Source organism: Lonchura striata, chromosome 2 (genome assembly GCF_050655825.1).
Source record: "Lonchura striata isolate lonStrDom1 chromosome 2, ASM5065582v1, whole genome shotgun sequence".
Classification (NCBI taxonomy): domain Eukaryota; kingdom Metazoa; phylum Chordata; class Aves; order Passeriformes; family Estrildidae; genus Lonchura; species Lonchura striata.
The window spans coordinates 20242187-20253155 of NC_140704.1; the positions used below are offsets into that span (position 1 = coordinate 20242187).

General features: G+C 40.8%; 1 protein-coding gene across 5 annotated transcripts in view; it reads right to left on the reverse strand.

The window, feature by feature from the left end:
- The window catches only part of CACNB2 (calcium voltage-gated channel auxiliary subunit beta 2), a 245389-nt gene extending 238090 nt beyond the window's left edge, over positions 1-7299 (reverse strand). For 2 of the 5 annotated variants that reach the window (XM_021540993.4, XM_021540992.4), the window contains exon 1: positions 7010-7299. In XM_021540993.4, the coding sequence (XP_021396668.1) occupies positions 7010-7108 (99 nt within the window). In that variant the 5' untranslated portion in view covers positions 7109-7299. The remainder of the gene's footprint in view (positions 1-7009) is intronic. The other 3 variants (XM_021540997.4, XM_021540996.4, XM_085573068.1) reach the window with 2 other exon arrangements.
- Positions 7300-10969: the final 3670 nt, after the last annotated feature.

Sequence of the window (10969 nt, forward strand, 5' to 3'; positions counted from 1 at the left end):
TATTAGTCAGAGGTGTGAAATTCCTTTAAAATTGGCTGAGTTGCCAAAGACAAGAAATAAAATACAAACATTTATGTTCTAAAGCTTCACAAAATACCTGCGAAACAACATGAAACCCTACCAAAAAACAACCAAAACCAAACACACACCAAAGTAGTTTTGTAAAAATTATTTCATCTACCAAGATTTAACAAAGCAAAGAAAGACTCTGCTTTCCAACTCTGATTAGAAAGTATATTGTGCAACCATTATTCAACCCATGTAATCAAGTGAAATATGGGAATCATATGAAGTATTAAAGGCATACACTGCAGTTTCCTGATAATTAACAATTTTATATACAATTACTTGTTATTGTAAACAGATGAGATCAATGCTGCTCAGTGAAACTCTTTAATTTTAATGAGGTTTTGGCTCAACACATAAAACACGTAACATTTAATCCGGTAACACACATGACAAGCAGAAGGTGTCGTTTATCCCTGTAGGCAAAATACTATCATGTGGAAGAGGAAATATAAAACATTTAAAATTACCAACTACCTACAAACAGGGAACTGGTCTTCATTGGGAGTCTTAAAATGCCCTTCACCAGTAACCACTCTAATGTTATTTTATAGCAAAGCAGTGGTGAAGACTTTACAAAGGATCAGTCTAAACCTTAACTGTTTATCATAGGTAAACTAGCGCCAGCCTTTGAGACTGATGGCAGGTGGCAGAGGTAAACCCTTAAAAACTGTTCTCATGAAGGAAGGGTACAGATGATTTAAGTAGCAGAGTTACCAACACCAAGTCAGGTCCTTAAACAAAGATGGAAGAAATAAATTGGAGAAAACAAAACCAGAAAACAAAATTTCAGAGCTACACTGAAGCTTACATCATCTCAAATCAACAAGGGACCAACTACAAAAATCGAAAGAACACCTATAAAGGTAAAAAGTGACCCCCTGAAGGACTAGGGAATTGCTAGAAGGTCAGAAATGCAAATATGCACCAAGTATTTTTCCTCCCATACAAAAGCTCAAAAAATATATAAAGATGCACATGTTCCATACACAGCACGTCAGGACAGTGCAGAATATATGAATCCAGCTTCATCCTTTCCTTAAAAGAACAGCACTGCCTCTTTAGGCAATTCCTTACAACAGGAAACAAATGTTCCTGTAGGTCAGATTCCTTGGCCCTTCCTGGCCACTGGCCAGGCTTACCACCACTCAGAAATTAAACCTTCCAGCATCAGCTGCATAGCTGCAACACCCCACACACACTCTCACTCAACAGAAAAAGACTTTAATATTTCTTATTTTTGCACCACAAATCATACTAATTTCATAAAGGAGAAGAGGTCAGCTTCCTGACCATACAGCCATGGATTGGAAGATGTACATAGACCTTGGTGATGTGTTTCCCACTAATCCACAGCTCCCTTCCATGACAGGAATGAGGGCAAGAGGGAAGGTAGCATACAGCAATATATCCTGGCTTGCCTCCACCTCAGGAGCAGGGTTTTGAGCCACCCTATGTGGTCAACATCAGCACAGTCCTGTGACAGGCACCCTGCTCTGTGACACACCTTCAGCAAAGGAGTTGCCTGAGGAGCACAGACTCATGTCCCCATAGCAGAAAAGAATCCCCAGCTTAGGTGTCAAAACCTGGATTTCTCCAAACAAACAACTTTTGCTATCAGGACAAAACTCAGGAAAGACAGGACTTCCCCACTGGAGTCCTATCAAATTGAGGATCTCCAATACAGTCTTCAAGTTCACACAAGCTACAGAGATAGTCTGCCAAGTCTATTTCACAGTCATTTTATAAAATCCTACACCAAAACAAAAATCCATCCAAACAAACAAACAAAAACCCCCAATCCTCCACCAATAATTCAGTTCTCAAAACTTGCAAACATAATACATAAATAAGTATTTAACAGATGCTTCTTTTTCACCATTAAGGGAAAACTAATTTCTGCTGAACAATCTGTAATGGTTAAATCTTAGATGCTCTTTTCTGCTGGCCTGTGATAAAGCCTTGCCAACACTGCATCTAGAAACAGCCCTTTCTTGCCAGTTCGTACACTTGTGAGCCATCTCCCAGTGCTCTCACCCTGGCCTCAGACCAGGTCATCTGGCAGTTTCCACCTGGCAAACAAGAAACTGGGAACTTGGCTGGCTCTCCTTGTCCCCAGTGGTTTGGGAACCCACCTCAGTGCAAACCTGCTGCACATCCACTACTAACAGCAGTGATGAAGATGTCAGCTCCCACCTCAGCAGAAGAGGAGCACACTACAGCAGAAGGTGATGAAGCTCGTGCCCAAACCCCACTGTGCCTCCTGCAGCCTTTTAAAAATGACAACTACAGTTGTGGGCCATGTGCCTGTACCTCCTCACCTGCTCCCCATGGATTTCTGTACTCCACTTGCACAAGCAAACAGAAAGATCTGACTCTGTGACAGAAGGATGCCTGCAGGAACCACAGCCAGGGACAGTTTCCCTCTGCTAAGGGTTTGCTACCCTGAGGACAGAGCAGCACCTTGGAGGGCAGGGAAGGCAATTTTGCTTCCTTGATTTTTAAACTCTTCTATTGCAGTACAGTAAAGACCTGAGTAAAAACAGCAGAAGTAACTGAGACTCCAGAGAAGCCAGCCTTGTAATAGCACAGGAACTTTTCATCCATAGAGACAAAACAAGACAAAATCAGAGACTGCCTCTAAAAGATAGTTACCTGATAAATACATTAGAACTGAAACTGCTGAACTGTTTCAGAGTGATTTTACACTTTAGGATAATGTAAAGAACAACTATTATTACCCATTTATGCTGATAACGTGTAACACCCAAATGGAAAATAATTCTGGAAGAGATGAGCATGCAAAATCACCTTTTATTGCTTGAGTACGGGATAATGCCAAAAAACACCCTAAAGAGCAGAGAATTAATGAAAAAGTAATAACTGAAACCTGAAAGGCTTTCTGCAGTGAAGGAGAATTAAAATTTATTTTTTGTCAGTAAGGAATACAACACTGAAAGGAGATTACCACTTCAAGACAGAAAACACTACCTCTTGCTGAGGGCCATGAGGAAGTCTAATGTGTCTAAGTCTAATAAGTCTAAGAATGGAATTGGATTTTATCTCTTCCTCATTTGTATATCCTCCACTGAATTGCTGCCACATTAGATCTGATTTCTAGGGATGCTGCCAGAAGAGAGTAAAACCTTCCATGCCTCCATAACAAATGGGTATTATTATTATTTAAGTAAGCATAGGGATATAAATTTTGTTTGTTTATGGCTTACAAAGTATTCTTACAAGTCAGTACTGGGAAATACACGGCTGCAAAATTTTTGTTTGAAGAACAGGTAAACAGGTATGAATTGGCATAAATCAACTCAGCTGAAAGCAGCAGAGGGCAGTGTGATTAATCTGCTGAGAATAAATCTCTGGATATGGTTCCATTCCTCATTACCACAAGACAGGCAGTGAAGGGATGGTGCTATACAACTGAGAAGGTAGCTGGAGATTCAGGGAGGACAACAGCCAGTGTAAGGGCCTGTAACTAAGCTGATTTTCTGGACTCACCACATGCACATCACTCTAAAATTCACCTTAACATCAATCATAGTTCATACAGAAGGAATACTAAACAAGCCTGCCCCCGTGCCTCTTGCATTCACTTTACCTTCTGCAATCCAACCTGAAAATCAAGTCAAGCACTCGAGGGATGATGAAACCTTTAGACTTGGAAGGCAGAAGCATTTAGCAGTACCATGCAACAGAGAAAATCTAAATGCAGGTGAAAGAGCTGAAGAAAACAATCTAGAAGACAATTGTTTTCACATAAAATGTGTCAGGTTGTTAGGACGTGCACTGACAGATGATGCATAAGCAGGAAAAAAAAGAACAGGAGGAAAATAATAATGAGGAATAGGAATGAATTCATGCAGTGTAAGATACCTTCTCCCTCCACGAGGTAGTTTGTAGTTGCTTGATAGAATGTTTCATTATATTTTCTTTGAAATGTCTTTGTGTAATTTACTCATCTGATTTGCTATGACTGTCCCTAATGCACAGTACAGGAAGCTTTTTGATGAGAAAACAGCAACAGAAATTGAATCTAATGATTTTTGAGGACTGAGGGACTTTGAAGAAGGATCATAAGAAAATTACATGGGAGCAAGAGAAAAGAGAGGCTAAGAGTTACCATGAAAGGCATTAATGTGTTATGGTATATTATAAACAAATCATAGTAGTACCTGGGTTAATTAAAATTATTAAAATGAATATTCTACTAATTCATATTCCTGAAAAGAGGGGTTCTTTAAATAAGGAACTAAAGAGAAGACTGTGGTTGATTTAAAAAAAATACACCAAAAAACTCATCACCAAACACTGATACATTTGAACAGTTTGCTTCTTTTCTTTCAGAAAACCTAATGCTGATTTCATTACAAAAGGGCCACACCTAAAACCACCAGTTTGTACTGACATATATCTAGACATTGTGAATAAGTCCACAGTGTAACTGGTCAGCATGCAGATTTGTCTGGATAAAACTGGACATCTGAAACTCTACTGCAAATCCATCTAAGACCAAGATACATCTGGGACTAAGATCACACTGAACTATAACTAGAACTATGTTTTTACAATCATATGGACCTAAAAGCCATAGAATTTTAGTTAATACAAGAAAAAAACACCAATATTTCGTCCCAGTTGCAAAGAACTTCCCTGGAAAAATACAGTATAACTGTCATGACCAACACCCAGAGAGATTTTCTTTTGTTTGCAGATCTTGTTAGGAAAATGCATTATGAAAATAAGAAATAGACTTTCCACAGATGTTATCTAGGAATATTTCACATATTTAACTGCCTTTTAAGTGAACTACTTCTAGAGTGTTAACTACATTTCACGCCTCTGCCCCATGGTGACAAGTTTGGCCAAAATGGATGGACAGGCACAATCCAAAATACTGACCATGATGTTAAGATAGATTAAAAGAAATATCAGCTTTGCAAAAGTAAAATTTTGGATAAGAGAGTTGTTGTGACTTGGTACAACTCTACAAAGGCTGTCAATAATATTTTCTTAAATCATAATTCCCAGAAGAAGCACTTCAGAGTGAACACTTTTAGGAGTGACATCACTCCATAAGTTCACATGCTGGTTTGGGTTTTTTTCCCCTGACAGATTATTTGGCAGAAATGTTTCTAGGATTGATATTCAACTACCTTAGAGAAAAAGACAGTGGTACACATATCTGAAGTACCTGTAGGCAATCTACTTGATGATTCACATGTCCTCATTAAGCCTCTCCTTCTCACTGTGAGTGTGTTCTAAAGCAGCAAGATTTTACAATATTGGGGTTTTTTAAATGTTCATGGAACAAAAATTCAAATCAAAATAATTGCCTCTAAATGCAGCACTTGCCAAGAAATTAACTTGCAGTATTATTCAGACAAAAGGCCCTTTTGTTTCCATAACTTTATTTCCTCTCTACCAAGGGTTTATGTATGACTAAAACAAGTACATAGTGAGAAGATGATTCCTGATCTGCCTGATGACTTTGATTCCAAAACCTGAAAAACATCCCTGAACTAAAAAGGTGCATTATCACTGTCTCAAAAAGTGAATCTTTTTGGCTGTGAGTGTTCAGAAACCTGTTTTATAAAACAGAATATAAATGCATTACCTGAAACATAAATAACGTGGGTGTTAGCAAACTATTCTTCCTCTCTAAAGAGAGGTTTTTCAACCCTAGCTTAAAGGAGGTTGAGAAATCAATTTTATGATTGGTATTTGACATTTGTCCACAGCAGAGAGATACCGTATGATTTGAAAGTTGCTGAATCTGTGCTTAGGGCTATACAGACATAAAAAGGGGGGATTTGTAGGTCAAAAATTAGCTCCATTGCCACTGTTTCTGGAGAAGCTGGCAAAGCATATGGCCCTCCTGAAATGTCTGTTCTGTGCTTGGAGGCTACTGACATCCAAAGAGACACTTTCTCTTTTTTAGTTTAACCTCCTCTCTGCCTTAGTGCCTGGATTTTGTTCTGCTGTCACCAGGCCTGAGTATGTAAAGATCAATCACCACGACTGTTGACAGACTGATGGCATTTTTCTCTGTCAATCAAGAACTACTGGGATGGAGCTGGTCCACCTTCTCAAACAAAGCATCAGAGACAGCTTTGGCAGCAACAGTAAAAACCGCACCCCAAAAAGGAAAAAACCTCTGTCCTAAGAAGATAATGCATAATTGAAATCTGAAATTGACACAATCAGATTTTACCACCCTTTTATGGGTTCAAAAACAGCACTCTGAAGTCTTTGTAACCAACTATTGCAAACTTGAAGATACTAAGCAACATTCATACATTAAACAGAAACAACCTTTCAAAATATGAAGTCTTGTCTAAGTAAGCCTTACCCTACCTCCTTCTCATCACCCATCCACCCGAACACTGCAAATGAACTGAGTTGTTAAAATTTCTGAGACGACTGCACAACCACCTTCTGCATGAAAATCGAGCAGCTTAAATCTGCAGCATGTTCAACACCTTCAGCCTCCCCAAAATTCCTGCTGAACAACTGGCGTGAATCGCCTTCTCTCACCTACAGACTGTCACCAGCCCGTGCAGCAGACGAGGGAGGTTCAGCCGTGCGTGGTAAGCATCAGGTACAAATACAACAGGTTACTGGAGCAGGGAAAAATAGCCGTACCCTGCAGTACACGTGCGGAAGATCAGCTTAAAAGCAATGTATTCTTACATACTCATCCTCCAAATAATCGCAAGGTTCTTTTGATTTACGATGCTTCTATGGCACAGAGCATCCTATGTGTGCTAATTAAACGGCTTTTGAGAGTGGGGGCGAAGACAGGGGTTTCGGGCGCCTTAGGGGAGCCGTCAAACTTTTCTGCCGGCGGTGACCGAAGTTGAAGGACGGGCAGCTCCGGGCCCTGCCCGCGCCCCCGCCCGCGCCGCCGCAGCCCGGCCGAGCCCCGCCGTACCTGCGCTGCCGCCGCCGCGGGCAGGGGGTTGTCCAGCAGCTCCATCTGCACCTCCTGCGCCGGGCTGGGAGGCGATTTGGACATGTCGCTCTGGACCATTGGCGAGGAGAGCGGGTGGCTGGGCGCCGAGCCTCTCGGCGGGACAGAGCCGTGCTGAGCCGAGCCGAGCCGAGCCGAGCCGAGGCGAGCCGGGGCGGCGGGCGCCGCTCAGCGCCCGGCCATGCCGAGGAGCGGCGGGCGGCCCGGCCCGGCCCTGCCCTGCCCGGCTCCGCTCCGCTCGGCTCCGCTCCGCTCCGCCCTGCCCTGCCCGCTGCCGGCGGGGAGCGCTCGGCGCCGCGGACGGGGCAGCGCCGGCGGCGGCGCGGGGGAGGGCAGGGGGCGGTGCGTGGGGAAGAGGGAAAGTGACAGCGAGCATCTCCCTCCGGCGGCGCCGGGCGGGGCGGCGCCGCATCCGCGCGGCCCAGCCCGAGCGCGGCCGAGCGGCGAGCAGCGAAGTTGGGGCTGTGGCCGGGGGGCCGGGGGGCATCAGGCCCTGCTTGTCCCTTCAGCCCTGCCCGGCGTCTCAGCCTGGCCGCGCGGCATCGCCTGCCTCAGCGCGCATCGGCTTAGACCTGTGCTGTTAGCGAGCGAACCGGCGCTTCGACAAAGTTCCATAGGTCTCTTGTGTTGACAGGGCTTTTTGGAGGTTCCTATGCACATATCAACAAGAGATGAGTACGATGAAGTCCGCTGTCGAATTTTATATAACCTGTGAGTGTACGATCTCAATCGTGCTATCAGGTACCCCACAGGAGGCGCTTGAAACACCTGTTTGAAACCTGATCCGGCAAAATCACCCTCCACCGCTGAGATGATCTTTCATTTCTTGTGAATGAGAGATCATTTTGGTCCTTATAGAGACCAAACTCTCTGACCTTATGAAGTCCACAATGGACTGATACCTTTCTTCCACTGGATGGGACCTAGCTGTGCCCCATGCAGCATGAAAGGGAAACTTGTGTTTTCAGACTCACTATGTGATGGTTTGTGAAATATCCTATCAGCTGATTGTAAACAGTGAAAACTAAGTCTAGAAACTGACTGGCCTGGTCACACAATTAAAATCACAACCATTACTAAAAGTAATAAAAGTCACTTTCAGGAAAAGAAGCCAGCAAACCAAAGCCAGCACAAAAGCCAGATCAATTTCAAAAAGTACTTTCAAGCTTTAGCCAGATTGCATGGTTGATTTATTTCATTTTTCATAATAGCTAATAAGCTTCCTTTCTGAATTAGTTTACCCCTATGGATTTTCTTATATGAATAGTGAAAATCTTACAGGAACTGCCCATTTTTTTTGTGAAGAATTAGCTTTGTCTGCAAGAGGAAGTGCTCTGACGTTTGAAGAACTTTCACTTGTCCATAAAGTTCCATATTTATTTTTGAAGACAATATTTCAAAATTATTTTCTAGAATTTTAGCGTGTTGTCCATGACAAAACACAACCTTAATTTAAAGTGAAAATTGTGGGGTTTATTGCTTAACTTTCTTTCAAGTAACGCAATAGACATGTTCAACAATCTTGAAACTATAAAGATGCTGGAGTCTGGACTGCTTCCAGATGTTCTTCAGGTGGTTATAACCAAAAAGATATTTTATTTTTAGATATTTGGTGTGAAAAATTCATACTTCACCATCTAGTAGAGGCTTTGAAGTAGTTATTTCTTTGACACTTACAAATTAGATTGTTTAAATTTAATTACTTTTTGTAATTTACTAATTTTGTAATTTTACTCATTATAAAGGAATTTACTGAAAAGCCTAAACACACTATTCGTGTTAATGATTGCTGGATGGTGTATTGTTATTGGAAGATGTTGTCTTTGAATTTCTAGCACCTTTATGGCTTTGGAACAATTTATCCTTCTGTATCAAGACACTCTAGGAAAGGTACTTGACGATCCACCATGATTCAGTACATTTACTTGGTAGATTTTCAGGCATCTGTCAGGGATTGCCTGCTCTTTCTCACACAGAGAAGGTAGTGGAAGTCACTTAATCATGTAACAGTGGCCCTTCATGTTGCCTTCTGGATTTTCACTTTGTAAAGAGTGTATAAACAGGAGCATTTTTTAAGTATACCACCCTTCTGTAAGAGTAGTAGTGATATTTTTTAAATATTACAGTTTCTAAAACCATAAATTGTGAATCTGGATTGAAAGAGTATTTCTACTCTCTTATAAATTAAAGCTTGAATATGTCAGTTGAAGTTCATTTTTTGTATGCTCAATCATGTCTTTTATGATTAGTTTGTCTTTTTTTTCCTTTCCATTATAAAAATATAATGGTAATGATTTTGCTTGTTTATGTACATACATAGAGGTTCTGTAGAAAGAAAAGACTCAGGAAAGAAGTTTCACCTCACACACACACAAATAACATCTGAATTTTTAGTAAGTTTATTTGGTTTTTCTTTCTGAGGAAAAATATTCTACATAACTGTTCTTTAGCAGCAATTATTCATTGTCTTGATGTAATGAGTGGCTAGAAGATTAGCATAGAAAAATAACTGTATTTTATTCTGTTTCACCCCTTCTGTTTAGCAGTTAATCCAAGTTCTCTAACCTTGAAATGTGCAGTGAAAATCCTTCAGCTGAACACATATGCATACAGTCATCCTTCTGCATGCTGTTTTTGGCCACCTCTGCTCCAGGAGAAGGGTCAATGTGTAAAAACAATGTGCAGAGATTCTAAATTGCTTGCTTTTTCTCAAGAGAAAAAGCAACCTGGTATGCCTAACCCCTTCTCAGCAGAAAACCACCCTGCTGCATTTATTTACACTTTTATCTGCAACGAAGAGGTGTTGTGCATGCTTATTTAGATTTTTATAAACATGTAAATGTTAGAAAACCAAAAGAAAACACAGGCTGTTTTGTTCATAGGGCCTTTTTCTTTCTTTAAAAAAACAATTCCAAAAGCTTAGGCTGACAAACAACCTGATTTGGGTGCCAAAAATAGCTGGATTTTTTTTGCATGAGAGTTTAGATGTTCTTGTAAAGCAAGGAGGACTGTATTACTGTGCATATTTAATTGTTCTTTACCATCAGTATAAGAATGTGGTGTCAGCACCATGTTCTAACCTTTGTACCCATGTATGGCAGGTACATGTTTGGTTTAGCCTATAACTATCACCTAAATGTACAAAAAATAGGCCAAGGAAGTTTGGCTGATATTTGTGCAAATGCAGCTAAAAGCTAGTAACTTAGACCCAAGGGATTTCTTTAAAAACTTGCACAAATACAAACCAGTGAGCTTACAATAAATTATTTTTATGAAACTATATAAAATGCTTTTAACTGAGCATATATTTAAAGCCCTGATATAGAGAATTTCTCTAGGTCTTTCAGTTAAAAAGAAATGCTGGCTGTCTATTAGTCTGTGCCACCTCCTGCCTAAAATGAATTGTAGCCAGAAATTCAATATTGTAAAAAAAGAATTCACTTGATTACACAGTTTTAATATCTCAAAACAGATACGGTTAATCTTTTTTGGTGATAAACTGGAAGCTGCCTGTCGCAAGTGCAAGTTAAAGGGATTCCTCTTATTTTAGTACTTTATCTTTCACACAAGTCTGAACAAAGCCACTCCAGACGGGCTCACTTTTGAATCCGTTATCAGTCTGTATCAGAGCACATCACCTGGCTGGATTTAATGAACTGATCCATTCTCCCAGCTCGTGTTTATTATGTTGTATTCTTGGATATAAGTGCCATGCACCTAAGACAGCCTTGACTGATACTATTACAATGTGTTCAGGAGAAGACAGGATTGGAAGGAGGAGGGTTTCCATATGACGGAAGATAGGAGCAGTATATAAACACTGGTAAAAATGCTCTTAAAACACAGAAAGGCTCACAATACTTGAAAAAGCCACAACACCTACTAAGCACATATTTTCAGCCCTTTGCAAAACGTGACCAA